The sequence below is a fragment of the Esox lucius genome, chromosome 10 (assembly GCF_011004845.1).
Source record: "Esox lucius isolate fEsoLuc1 chromosome 10, fEsoLuc1.pri, whole genome shotgun sequence".
Taxonomy (NCBI): Eukaryota; Metazoa; Chordata; class Actinopteri; order Esociformes; family Esocidae; genus Esox; species Esox lucius.
In genome coordinates this window covers 770933-786329 of record NC_047578.1, presented here as the reverse complement: position 1 = coordinate 786329, position 15397 = coordinate 770933, and the positions used below count along the sequence as shown (strand labels likewise).

Genomic DNA, 15397 nt, shown 5'->3' with positions numbered 1-15397 from the left:
TGGGTCAACTAGCACTAGTTTGCATTGTGCTTGTTTAGTTTTGTATGTTTGTTTGTTTGTTTAATTTTGTGTGTGTGTTTGTTAGTGTGTGTGTGGATAGTGAAAGAGGTTTGGCTCAGACACTTTCTTGCTCCTCTATTCTAAAACTCAAACACACACAAGTGCTGCCAATATCTGTCACACACACACACACAGAAACACACTCAAAGCCACACACACACACACACACACACCCTGCAAGCCACGTGGAGTTGTCTACCGTCATGGAAACACATTGCTGCCACGGCGACCATCTGTGTTGTTTAGATTTTATACTACCGTTGCTAATGAGTGTGTGTATTAGGGAGTGTGTGTGTTTGAGAGTGTGTGTGTGTGTGTTAGAGAGTGTGTCTGTGTGTTTATATTCACCCTTTACCTGAAATATCTGCTTCAGAGAAAAGAGTGCCCTCCTTAAGTCCCGACCATTAGAGTTGTAGAGTTTTTCTACAGAAAGAGACAGGAGACAGAGAAAGAGAGAGGATGGAAAGAGAAGAGATAGAGGGACAGAGGGGGAGAAAGGGGGACAGATAGAGAGGTGGTTAGTTTAAATCCCAGATGTGTGTTTTTCCTTTGACACTACAACTCGTTTTCTACAATACCAGACCACACACACGCACACACAACCAATCACATCGGCCCACACTAATCACCCCCAGAGCAGGTATAGAACCAATTACATCACCCAAGTCACTATAAACATCACTATAGACATCACCATCTGATGGTCAAAAACAAATCATCCACACACACACACACACACACACACACAGAGTCTTGTTCATCATAAACAAACAGTCTACAGACACACACAGACACACTGCCTTTGTACATCATAAACAGTCTACAGACACACACACACAGTCTTTTTCCATCACAAACAAAACACAAATACACAAACAGACAGAGAGATTGAGATTGATACAGGAGACAGACAGACATATTGATACAGTAGATAGATAGAAAAACAGAGATACAGACAGGGCAGGGCTGGACATAGTGACACAGTAGATAGATAGAAAATAGAGAGACAGACAGGGCAGGCCTTGGCTGGACATATTGATACAGTAGATAGATAGACAAACAGAGGGACTGACGGCAGGTTTGGACATAGTGATACTGTAGATCGATAGAAAAACAAAGAGACAGACGGCAGGTTTGGACATAGTGATACTGTAGATAGAAAGAAAAACAAAGAGACAGACGGCAGGTTTGGACATAGTGATACTGTAGATAGATAGAAAAACAAAGAGACAGACGGCAGGTTTGGACATAGTGATACTGTAGATAGATAGAAAAACAAAGAGACAGACGGCAGGTTTGGACATAGTGATACTGTAGATAGATAGAAAAACAAAGAGACAGACGGCAGGTTTGGACATAGTGATACTGTAGATAGATAGAAAAACAAAGAGACAGACGGCAGGTTTGGACATAGTGATACTGTAGATAGACAGAAAAACAAAGACAGATGGCAGGTTTGGACATAGTGATACTGTAGATAGATAGAAAAACAAAGAGACAGACGGCAGGTTTGGACATAGTGATACTGTAGATAGACAGAAAAACAAAGACAGATGGCAGGTTTGGACATAGTGATACTGTAGATAGATAGAAAAACAAAGAGACAGACGGCAGGTTTGGACATAGTGATACTGTAGTATTGGAATGTTAATGAGGAGCTGGCTGAGTTTCAGAGTTTCAGCGGCTGACGAGGTATTCAGGTCATGACATGGAAAGCTTTGTGTCACACATTAGGGACTGCACTCTGTGTGTGTGTGTGTGTGTGTGTTTGTGAGCATCTACACAGTATCCTGTATGCGTTCTGGGAGAATCAATCATCTGTCTATCTGCAGAAGCTCCATGAACTGTGGATGGGTCCTAGAGCTCTCTGACAATGTGTAAATTATAAATTAAAAGACCACTTCACCTTTTTCTTTCCTTTCCAAAAAGGTTGAAAAGGAAGGTTTTGAGTGAGGAACAGAAAGGTTAAAATTAAGAGATCACTGCAAATTCAACGCTTCTGTTCCTCACTCAAAACATTTCTTTTCAACCTTTTTGGAAAGGAAAGAAAAAGGTGCAGTGGTCCCTTAATTTTTTTCCGGAGCTGTATTAACATATACCTATCTCTGACATTCTTTGAGACCCTTGTGAGAAAGAGAAAAGGTCTGTTATTTTCTGGGGGGAAAAATGGACGAGGTGGAGGCTCTTACAGTCTATACAGTCTTCAAACACTACGGCTGCAGAATTGGTTCAAGCTTCCTATGACACATCAATATTACATACATGTAGATAGATATAAAAACAAAGGTGTTACGCTGCTATATTATAGTTCCAAGGTGTTACGCTGCTATATTATTGTGCTGGGGGATATGAGGGATGTACTAATAACTTTTCTCAGTTTCCTCCAGTTTTAAATTTTAGAAGGAGATGAGGTCCTGGTCCACACCTGCAGATTACCTGGTTTGGGGGGCCCATTGCTGTCCCTGTCCTTGTCCACCTGGTCATACTTCTGACCTAGTCTAAAATCAAATAGACTCTGGATTTAGCCCAGAGAAATGTATTTATTATTCCAATTGGACTCTTAATATCTCACCCGGCACAGCCAGAAGAGGACTGGTCACCCCTCTGAGCCTGGGTCCTCTCTAGGTTTCTTCCTAAAATTCAACCTTCTTAGGGAGTTTTTCCTAGCCACTGAAATTCAAAACTACTGTTGTTTGCTCCTTGGGGTTTAAGGCCGGGAGTCTCTGTAAAGCACTTTGTGACAACTGCTGTTGTAAAAAGGGCTTTATAAATACATTTGATTGATTGATTGATGTAATGTATATTGCATATCATGTCAGAATGTGTCAGCTGTGTAAGTTAGCCTCAGCTGGTTTTGTCAGTCAACAGTCCAGCAGCCCTCTCCAGCCACTGGAGGTATCAGAGATCACAGTAAACTCAGTTAACCTTGTTCCCCAAAAGTTATAAACTTCCAGTACCTTTCTGGGAGAGCAGATTCAACCATGCTATGAGTCCTGAGCTATTCCAGCTTGGTGGTTTGGGTCACACACTGTCTGCTCCAACCAATAGGACCCAGGGGACGTCGTTCTATCAGGGGAACGCAGGAAAAACAACTCCCAGTCACCATGTAACACTTTGTGTGTTACATGAAAATTGGTCCCATGGGGAACATGATCACTTTTGACTCAGGAAGTGCTTCAGGGCACTACAACCCCTGATCTTGGCTTACACACACACACACACACACACACATACATTACATGGGGTCAAGGTCACCTCCTGAGAGTTAAATCAATCAACCTAATCAATCTGAACCATCCACCAATCAGATCGATCATTAGCCTCCATCCAGTTGTGTCTCCAATAGGGATCTAGAACTGCTCAATAGAATCCTATAGTGACCATGGAAACCGACTGTCAGACATTATCGATACTCATTAACCACACGTGGTCAGTAGACTTTCTTTCCAAAAGGGGCATTCATTCCCGTCTCTCCATCACGTGTCGTTGGGTAATGTGTGAATTAACCTTTGATAAGTAACCTACTTAGTTTGTGTGTGTGTTTCAATGTGATTGTGTGTGATTGTGTGTTTGTTTCAATGTGTTTGTGTGTGATTGTGTGTTTGTTTCAATGTGTTTGTGTGTGATTGTGTGTGTGTTTCAATGTGTTTGTGTGTGATTGTGTGTGTGTTTCAATGTGTTTGTGTGTGATTGTGTGTGTGTTTCAATGTGTTTGTGTGTGATTGTGTGTGATTGTGTGTGTGTTTCAATGTGATTGTGTGTGATTGTGTGTGTGTTTCAATGTGTTTGTGTGTGATTGTGTGTGTGTTTTTGTACACAGTGTTTCACTAATAAATCCTTTCTCTCTCCCGTCCGCTCTTGTTCAATCTCCCTCATCTCTTTCTTTGGCTCCTTCCCTCAGCACCATAAAACCCAATAAATCTCTGAGAGCAAACTCAGAAAATAAAGGTGATTCTGACTCGGACTCTACACAGAACTGGCTGTAGAAAGGCAGTGCAGACGAGGCCAACTCTTAGGCCTGTCCGTCGTCTTGTCCGTGCCATTGACACTGTGCTGCTGACCCGGCCATGTTGGAGAAGGTCAGGGAGATAACAGGCTGATAAGGTGAGAACGGACATGACAGGACGATGGAAGGGAGAGATGCAGTCCCACGTTCTGAACACGGATGCTGGAAGAGCTGTGCCTCTGCCAAGTGGCCACTTGATGTCTTGGGAAATGTGCATCGGTTGTGGAGGTTGTGGGCCGGGATTCAGTGGGGGTGGAGAGAATCTGTTCTGTTCTGGAATGTTCCGGCAGGTGCCTGTTGGCCTGACCTCTACTCACGAATGCACACGTCAGTCACTCGGGCACGTTCTTGCTGTTGTCAATATTCCACAGCTACAGCAGCTGTACTGAACTGGCGCAAATGACTTTTAACTTCTGTTTGACTGATATTAAACTTCAGGGGCTTGGAAATATAATCAAAGTAGACTAAAGGAAAAGCATTGTTGCCGTCAACAGCATGTCATCAAATGTATTTTAGACAAATGTTTTATTAGCTAGCAAAGTCAGTCAAAGATAGTGGTGCTAACGTTAGCTAGCTCAAATCCAGTGGCCCCTCAATGTTAGCTTAGCGATCTTTGAATGCAGTGTAACCTAACGTTATACTATTAACCTAAAAAATATCTCAAATCAATCGGGGGCGAAAAACATGATGACAATGTGTTTATCAACTAAATATTTGCATTCTTTAGAAGGGGCTTTTGTGGTCTTACAGCTCAATAATGCACTTTTTGTAGCCCCATTGAGGATGTATTGAATGGCATTGTCAATTGGACGTGAGCTCACACATTTATGGTCAAAACAGTGTTGGGACAAATGTGAAACTAATGAAGTGACTAAAAGAATGTGATGATTTGTGGGATTTTCACAAATATAATCCATACAAATGTTCCTGAATTAGACTTTTTTTTACACTTTCACGTTCCGTCACAGATAGTCAGACCTCCATTATGAACACTGAACTTTCACCAGACCCATCCTTCAGCTTTTTAGAAAAACACGAGGGCAGGAATGAAGGGAACCAATGTTATTGTTTCACTTGCTGATTCCAGCTATAAAGGATGGGACGACTAAACAGAAACACACCAACCACAATGAAGTACTTGTCAATTATGTTGTTAGATACAAAATGGCAAATGTGCCGTAAGTCAATAGTTCTTCCTGCAAATAAGAATTACACAGGTTTAAGTTGAAGGAAAAACACATCTTGTTTTCTTTGGTTTGGGTTTCATGATGAATCACTGTTTGATTCTGCTAATCTGCTGTGTCCCGGAATATTCCATATTGTTGTTGGGCAGAGGCAGAGGAGGGGCTGCGGGTGAGGAGGGGCTGCGGGTGAGGAGGGGCTGCGGGTGAGGAGAGCACATTGCAGGTGACATTAATGCAGTTGAACATGTTGAGGACACACTGAAGAACTTGTGGTGGAGATTGATATATTCACGCCTTCGCTGACATCATTCATCCAATTTTAATATAGGGCTTTATAGGATGTGTTTATCTACATGAGGGTGTGTGTGTGTGTGTGTATAGATGTGTGTGTACGGGTGTGTGTGTGTATGAGTGCGAGTGCATTAGTGAACGTGTGAATCAATAATCAATGATCCAGCCAGCTGTTTTAATACCGCAGCAGATGAGAGTGACTGGCAGTTCAGACAGGAAATAAATTAAACCAGCCATTTTGACCTTTGATATTAGGGCTTACACTGAACCAATACAGGCGCACGCACACACGCACGCACACACGCAACAACCTGGAGTAACACAAACCGACTTGGAACAGGATTCCTCAGAAATCGGGTGACATTTGTGACCCAGGCTGAGACAATAACGCCACATCCCACTTCATCGATCACAGAGACAGAAAAACAGGACTGGGGAGGACGTTTCCATAATGAACAGATTATTCACTCATTCATTTACCTTCATCTCTGTCTCCCTCCCTCTCCCCGTCTCTCTCCCTCTCCCCCCCTCTCTCCCCCCCTCTCTCTCCCCCTCTCTCTCCCCCTCTCCCCGTCTCTCCCTCTCCCTCCCATGCTTCACTCCCTTCTTCTCAGTCTGTCTCTGTCAATTTCTTTCTGTAATTCTCTCCTTCTTTCCTGGCCTGCGGTTTTACAATTATCACTAAGGAAAACTGGAACGGGAAGTCACTTCTGCGGTGTCTGAGTGTGTGGAGGAATAGAAGAGGAAAAAGCCTCCTTTTATTGGTTTCTTAATGTTTTATCAAACTTTAATAGTTGTGTTATTGAGGACCCAGTCACATGTTATTGTCCCTGACCTCATTCACAGACGTGTGCATAGACAGACACACACACACACACACAAACAGATACACACAAACAGACACACACACAAACACACGCAAACAGACACACACACAAATACACGCAAACAGACACACACACAAACACACGCAAACAGACACACAGACACACAGAGAAAGCCACAAACACACACACAGACAAACATAAACACACACACACACAAACAGACCTACACACACACACTCACACAGAGACAAACATAAACACACACATACACACAGCCACACACACACACACACACACACAAGTTTGTACAGCTACCATCAAGGTGACCAGAAAATAGAAATTGCATGCTCCAATGCCCTGGGAGTATCCACATCAATACATATATAATAAAACCTCCCAATCAAACAGCTGAAGTTAAAAGCGCAGTCATTCCAGAGTGTTCCTAGTATCTCCAAAGCACTTCCCTCTTCCCCACCTATAATTAGAGCTTTATCTGCAAGTGTGACATGAACACAGGAGTCCAATTACCAACCAGAGGACTGCAGCTAAAGACTGAGTGTTAAAGGCCTGATCTAAACCAATTACCAACCAGAGGACTGCACCTAAAGACTGAATGTTAAAGGCCTGATCTAAAACAATTACCAACCAGAGGACTGCAGCTAAAGACTGAATGTTAAAGGCCTGATCCAAACCAATTACCAACCAGAGGACTGCACCTAAAGACTGAATGTTAAAGGCCTGATCTAAACCAATTACCAACCAGAGGACTGCACCTAAAGACTGAATGTTAAAGGCCTGATCTAAACCAATTACTGACCAGGGGACGGTATGAAGACTTCTGATTTAAACTCACAACCATGTGTTGGGGTCTATGGTTTTGTAGTATTTTGTGTGATCAAATAGGATACGACTGTAGGCTTCAATCCAATAACCAACGGTCCAATAAATGTGCCAATACCAAGTCTATACACATTTGAGCCATCAATGTCTCAGAGCTTTATACATTGAACTTAAGACTGGTTTAGGTTCAAGTTTGATTTGACCACAAAGCTTAAGACTGGTTTAGGTTCAAGTTTGATTTGACCAAAGCTTAAGACTGGTTTAGGTTCAAGTTTGATTTGACCACAAAGCTTAAGACTGGTTTAAGTTCAAGTTTGATTTGACCAAAGCTTAAGACTGGTTTAGGTTCAAGTTTGATTTGACCAAAGCTTTGAACGGGAGGATCTTTTAGCACGAGGGAACTCAGTCACTGCAGGCTGCACATCTGATCAATACCATAACCAGGTTCCCTACCTGATCAATACCATAACCAGGTTCCCTCAACAGGTCTGATCAATACCATAACCAGGTTCCCTACCTGATCAATACCATAACCAGGTTCCCTCAACAGGTCTGATCAATACCATAACCAGGTTCCCACAACAGGTCTGATCAATACCATAACCAGGTTCCCTACCTGATCAATACCATAACCAGGTTCCCTCAACAGGTCTGATCAATACCATAACCAGGTTCCAACAATAGGTCTGATCAATACCATAACCAGGTTCCCTACCTGATCAATACCATAACCAGGTTCCCTCAACAGGTCTGATCAATACCATAACCAGGTTCCCACAACAGGTCTGATCAATACCATAACCAGGTTCACTCAACAGGTCTGATCAATACCATAACCAGGTTCCCTCAACAGGTCTGATCAATACCATAACCAGGTTCCCTACCTGATCAATACCATAACCAGGTTCCCTCAACAGGTCTGATCAATACCATAACCAGGTTCCCACAACAGGTCTGATCAATACCATAACCAGGTTCCCTCAACAGGTCTGATCAATACCATAACCAGGTTCCCTCAACAGGTCTGATCAATACCATAACCAGGTTCACTCAACAGGTCTGATAAATACCATAACCAGGTTCCCTCAACAGGTCTGATCAATACCCTAACCAGGTTCCCTCAACAGGTCTGATCAATACCATAACCAGGTTCCCTCAACAGGTCTGATCAATACCATCAACAGGTTCCCTCAACAGGTCTGATCAATACCATAACCAGGTTCCCTCAACAGGTCTGATCAATACCATAACCAGGTTCCCTACCTTATCAATACAATTAGGATGGTCCATTCACCTAATGTTGGTTGCAGATGATGCATATTAAATGAGTAATTCAAATTGACATAAAGCAGCTTTGACTGATAAGACTCCAAGTCCAGTCAAGTTGGAACTCACCTGATGCCTAATTAGGTTTATAAGGTTGAGAGTGACAGTAGATCTTCTGGAACTTAATGTTCACTTTTCTGCCAGGGACATATTTAAGGTACATATTTTAAAAATCATACACCCTTATAAAACCCATCTCTCTCTAACTATATAAGGCTATAGATTGACAGTAGGCATGTCTGGATATGGACACATAGAGGACATTAGGTTGAAGAATCTTCATCCGAGAAAAACGGAAACATCCAGTTTCCCGGCAATGCCCATAAGAGTGTTTTGGATTGGATCCCATGCATGTGTGTTTGTGTGTACGTGTGTGTGTACGATCAGGCCGACCATGCGTGTGTGAGAGTGTGTATACAATCAGGCCAACCACTCGTGTGTGTGTGTGTTTGTGTGAGTGTGAGTGTGTGCGTGCGTGCGTGCGTGTGTGTGTGTGTGTAGGATCAGGCCTACCAAGGGTGTGTGTGTGTGTGTGTGTGTAGGATCAGGCCTTCCATGTGACAAGGAAGGGATTCCCTCATGGGTGGGGCACCACTGCTTCACTAACTAAAACCACACCCCTTTTTCAAGAGTAGGGCACTAGACCAGGGTGAGGTGCATTCTGGGACACCAACAGGTTTAGTCTGTACATTGAGAGTAACAGGCTTCTTCTCCAGCATAATGAGATTAGCTCTGTGACCCCTCAGCTTCGGCTAATCCTTTGGACATTACAATGTCCACACAGAGGGACCTGCAGGGGTTACTCACCCATCTCCCCCTGGATTAACACTGGCCTTTACACTGACAGTGAGTTCCTGTACGTTCTGAATGGAGGAAAATGACAATATTTCAATGCTTCACAGATTCAGCGTCAACTGGCCCTACTAAGTCTGAACCTTGACCCACAGGGGGTCATGCAGAACATCTGAGTCGTCATCACAGGACAGGCTACAGGCAGGGTCAAGGCAATGCCATAGAGGTCTCAGGGGTCAAAAGGTCACAGTCTAGGGGCAACTTCCTCTCCCTGGATATTTCTCCCAGTTCACATATCAATGCAGTGCCAACAGAATTATTTTGGGAACCATTTCAGCAGGACACACAGCTGGTGGTCCAAGACTAATCCCACTGCTACTGCTGACTCATCCCTCTTAAAAAACCCACAAGGCAGAGGGTTGAGTTCCCCTTTCAAAACAGCCCCCCAGTGGGAGAACTATGAGGAGGTCAGTAAGGAGCTAGAGAGAGAGAGACAGAGACAGGGAGGGAGAGATGGGGAGAGATGGAGAGAGACAGAGAGATGGGGAGAGATGGAGAGAGACAGAGAGAGAGAGTAATTTAAACCCACGGATAGCTGATATCTGAGCTATTAATATTGGATGGGGATGAGGTATCAGTTCTACACTAAGATCAGCTGGGTTCATGTGTACACCCTCAGTACACAACCTAACCCAAAACCTAACCCTAACCCCAACTGTATGTTTTGCCCTCTAATTAACACTTCACCTAACAAAAATGTCCTCATTAGTCACATTGTTCTGATTTACATTCCAAAAAACTATTTGACAATATTTCTGTCACCACTTGTTAATGAAGTCAGGAACACACACACATGCACACACACGCGCACTGAGAGGACAGTGACCTTTAATTTCCTTCCAAGTATTTCATGAAAGACGTCAGCTGTGAAAGAAAATGCATTAACTGCTCCACCACATACACACTTTACACCACCAACCCCAAGCCCCCCAACCCTCCAGACCTACAGCCCCCCAACCCTCCAGACCTACAGCCCCCCAACCCTCCAGACCTACAGCCCCCCAACCCTCCAGACCTACAGCCCCCCAACCCTCCAGACCTACAGCCCCCAACCCTCCAGACCAACAGCCCCCCAACCCTCAAGACCAACAGCCCCCCAACCCTCAAGACCAACAGCCCCCCAACCCTCCAGACCTACAGCCCCCCAACCCTCCAGACCTACAGACCCCCAACCCTCCAGACCTACAGACCCCCAACCCTACAGACCTACAGACCCCCAACCCTACAGACCTACAGCCCCCCAACCCTCCAGACCTACAGACCCCCAACCCTACAGACCTACAGCCCCCCAACCCTACAGACCTACAGCCCCCCAACCCTACAGACCTACAGCCCCACAACCCTCCAGACCTACAGCCCCACAACCCTCCAGACCTACAGCCCCACAACCCTCCAGACCTACAGCCCCCCAACCCTCCAGACCTACAGCCCCCCAACCCTCCAGACCTACAGCCCCCCAACCCTACAGACCTACAGCCCCCCAACCCTACAGACCTACAGCCCCCCAACCCTACAGACCTACAGCCCCACAACCCTACAGACCTACAGCCCCCCAACCCTCCAGACCTACAGCCCCCCAACCCTCCAGACCTACAGCCCCACAACCCTCCAGACCTACAGCCCCCCAACCCTACAGACCTACAGCCCCCCAACCCTCCAGACCTACAGCCCCCCAACCCTCCAGACCTACAGCCCCCCAACCCTACAGACCTACAGCCCCACAACCCTACAGACCTACATCCCCCTAACCCTCCAGACCTACAGCCCCACAACCCTACAGACCTACAGCCCCACAACCCTACAGACCTACAGCCCCCACAACCTAACAGACCTAGAACCCCCCACCCCCGACACTGAGGTTGGATACGGCTGCTGCAGGGGCTTGTCCTACAGAATGTTACCGTGGCGATGACAGACCAGAAGCCACTTGGATTAGCACTGTCTCGCTACACCATTACAGTAGAATTCACTCCAATCACTGTGACCCTCCTACAACACGGTTTCCCCAGGGATAACATTTCACCTCCTCTTCTTCCCGGGGGTCTTCAGCCCAGGCCAAGGCTATTCTCAGACCTTCACATTGACTAGTTAGCACTGGCAGCGCAATCATCTCACTGCAGACACTATAATGCCTGGTGCCGTACCAACAAACACATTTTTTGAGTTGAGTTAAATTTAGGGCAAGAACTTGAGTTTTTCCCTGGTGAGGTCATGTGGTCAGGTCATGTGGTCAGTTTCCATTGTCTCGATTCAGATAGGGCATTGATTATCTCTGCACTGAACCATCTCGTATGTTGCTAAGCATAATGAATAGAAATCTTATGTTTGTTTTCTTTATATTAAATATACTGCCCAAGCACTTAAAATGAATTGTTTCAATGCTTCTAAAACAAATGTCTACAGCAATTTGACTAAGTAGATGTCGAAAACATTCCCTATGCAACACTATCTGCCAAACCCATGTTCCTCAAAACTGTTAATCTAAACTAAAATATTTTGTCAATAATATAGATTTCTTGTGTGGGTGGAGAGGATGTCTTTTTGTTGTACATCTAGCTAAGGTTGTTGTATTCAATAAGCTGTATTTTGAAACTTTCACAATGACCATAAAAACTAGAATTCATTTGTTCATCAATCGATCGTTAGCTGAGTCAGTCACCGAAGCTTTGTCTTCCCAAGCAACTACATAACTAATGCTCCAATGTCTAGTTCTTCCTAAAGGAAAATGGACTCCAGTAGTTCTACAGCTAGATAGCAATATCAGTAGTTTCATGAAGAGGTTTCTCTTCTGAGGGTCCTGGAACTACTATTTAGCTCAGCTCAGGCGTCTTGTCGCAAATTCAAACGCTGGAATCCGTGTGTGAGGGAGTCTATCTGTGTGTGTGTGTGTGTGGGGGGGGGGGGGGGAGACTATGAGTGTGTGTGGGGGGGTCTATGAGTGTGTGTGGGGGGGTCTATCTTTGTGCAGTGGGGGGAGTCTATCTTCGTTTGTGTAGTGGGGGGCTGTATGTGTGTGGGTGCTTGGTGGTGGTGGACATTCTCTACATACTCCACTACATTGTGTATACAAGGTAACCTTTCATTTTATTTTATTTCTCACAATTCGCTTTGTAGAATTGTAAGAAAGCAAAATAGAAACATGTGCCTGGAAAGATATAAGCAAGGAGGGGGGTTGATTGACAAGTCCGCTTTAGAATGAAGTCATTCTAAAGAGGACTGTAGAATGTAGTGCCATTACCCAGAGGAAATGGGGGAGGGGCTTCAGGAGATATGGGGGAGGGGCTTCAGGGTATGGGGGGTGTTAGGTTATATTGGGGTTTAAGGTTATAATTAGGGTTAGGTAATATGGAAGTCTAAGGTTCAATTCAACTATTAGAGATGAAAGGTTAACCACAGGATATGAGAGGGGTTTTAAGAGCTATCTGCCAACCATTGAGGTGAGACATCAACACATCTGACCAGGCCAAAAAGGAAGGCCAGAACATGACTACATGTCCCTCCCTTCACAGGTCACTGTGCTAAACTACATGCATTCCAAACACTTAACCAGGCACAACACGCCTGTCTGTACCCTGGTTTTATTCTGGTTTTCGTTGTTTTCCTCTGGTTTTACTTTTGTAAAACCAGAAACGTGTTTTCCACTCACAGACTTTCCCTGACTGGGATATTCTAACCACCCTGTCTTTCTCATCTCTCCTTTCCCCTTCTATCTTTACAAATTCTATATTTAGCTTGTCTGCTATTGTTTCTGTTACTAAGAGTGACATTTCGAAAACAGCAGCAATGGGACAATACAAATTGTTTCTAGCTCTCCCTCTCTCCCTCCCACAAACCCTCCCTCCCTCCCACAAACCCTCCCTAAGTCTCTCTCTATTTCTCCTTCTGTGACTATGTGACAGAAGTAGTATGATAACCTCCTCCTCATGGCCAATGAGTGATCTGGCACGAGTCCATCGGTTTCCTCTAGAAATGTATTTCCCAAACAATTCTCTTGCTCTGTCATCTCCCCAACCGTCCTCTAAACCATTATGGGCCTCACTCCCTCTTCCATCTTCTCCTTTCTGGCTAGCCTGGAGACCTGACCTGTTGCTATGTTATGTCTGTGTTCTTGTTCTCTACAACTCTTAAATCATGGTGATGTGTTTTATTTACAAGTACATGCTGAGGAGAGAAGGCCATTTAAGTCTGAACTGAATCTGGCAAGAGCAGCGCAACCCATGTTTCTGTAGCGGGAGACTAGTAGAGGTATAAAACCTATAAACACACACACAAACACACTACACAAACATACACACAGCCACACACACACACACACTGCACAACCACAGACACACACACACACACAGACAGACTAGGATCATGGAAGAAATAGCACACTATTCACTATATAGCTCACTACTGACCCCAGCCTATAGGGAAGTAGTATCCTTAGAGTAAATCCTGCTTAATACACCCATATTAGTAGGAGGCTAAACACAATACTAAAGACCAGTCTGTTAACCAGAAATTACAATGCATAACTTACAAGCAGTAAAATTTGCGAACAACCTGGACAATATACATATGTTTCTATTGTAATCTACAGCCACTCCAAATTATAGAAAAAAAAAAAAACATTTAGTTTCTCAGAGCTAATGCTTTTATTATATTACACTTATTTACACGTCCAACTTCAGACATCTTAAGATGAATTCTGGGATTTCTAACCACTGGTTGTAAAAGTGGAGCTGATGAGCCAAAAGGGGTACCTGAAAAAAACTATGTAATTTCCTGTATGTGATCCATGTCACAAAAAACACTAGCTGTCTCGCTATGTCATTTCCTGTATGCAGGGGTGTAAAAAGTACAAAGCAGAAGTACTCGGCTGTGTTCACTAGTTTTGGGAAGTTCCTAAAGAAGGGTTAAATGACCATGTAAACAGAGTTCATAACTCATCAGTGTCCTTAATTGATAATTTACACTCTTCCTTTTTATTTAATTGATCACTAGTTCGTTTTGAACTCCCTTTACCTGGTAATTTAGATCTTAATTAGATACTTCCCAAAAGTGGTGAACACAGCCGAACCCAGTTGAGTACTTTTACTTTGTACTGTTTACACCTCTGCCTGTATGTGATCCATGTCACAAAAAACACTAGCTGTCTCACTTGGAATTGAAAGACTCTGAGGAATAATAGTGATTGAAATGGGATTCTTGTTATCCACGAAAACCCTGATAACAGCTGAGGATTCATTCAAACCCGACATGGTTATGTTGTTTACACGGTGTCTCAATTTAACATATTCATCACAGGCCCAATGCCCACGTACTTCAAATTCTGAAAAATGAAACCAGACCTGTGAGAGGTCTCACCCTTAATACAGACCAAGATCAACTCTTGCAGCTACACAACATATTTATCCACCACAACAAACAATACCCAGATGTCCCATCAACATATCTACACTCTGTCCCTCCATCCCTCGGTGATCACGGTCTTGACCATGTACAGACTCAGAGATCACGGTCTTGACCATGTACAGACTCAGAGATCACGGTCTTGACCATGTACAGACTCAGAGATCACGGTCTTGACCATGTACAGACTCAGAGATCACGGTCTTGACCATGTACAGACTCAGAGATCACGGTCTTGACCATGTACAGACTCAGAGATCACAGTCTTGACCATGTACAGACTCAGAGATCACAGTCTTGACCATGTACAGACTCAGATATCACAGTCTTGACCATGTACAGACTCAGTGATCACGGTCTTGACCATGTACAGACTCAGTGATCACGGTCTTGACCATGTACAGACTCAGTGATCACGGTCTTGACCATGTACAGACTCAGTGATCACGGTCTTGACCATGTACAGACTCAGTGCCCCCCCTCGCAATCCTCTCCTATTTCCTCTCCTCTTTCCTTTCCTTGTCTTCTCCTCCCTCCTGTCATTCCTCCCCCTGCTGTCATTGTGGCCAAGTGAGATTGCTTTGGTACCACAGGGTTAATTTTAGCCCTGGTTT

The 15397-nt window shown here is 44.3% G+C and overlaps 1 protein-coding gene across 1 annotated transcript in view; it reads right to left on the bottom strand.

Moving 5' to 3' along the window:
• Positions 1-15397, bottom strand: part of fhod3a (formin homology 2 domain containing 3a) — a 66034-nt gene that overhangs the window by 28731 nt on the left and 21906 nt on the right. Inside the window, 1 exon segment of the mRNA XM_029122846.2 lies at positions 416-483. Within this exon segment, the coding sequence (XP_028978679.2) occupies positions 416-483 (68 nt within the window).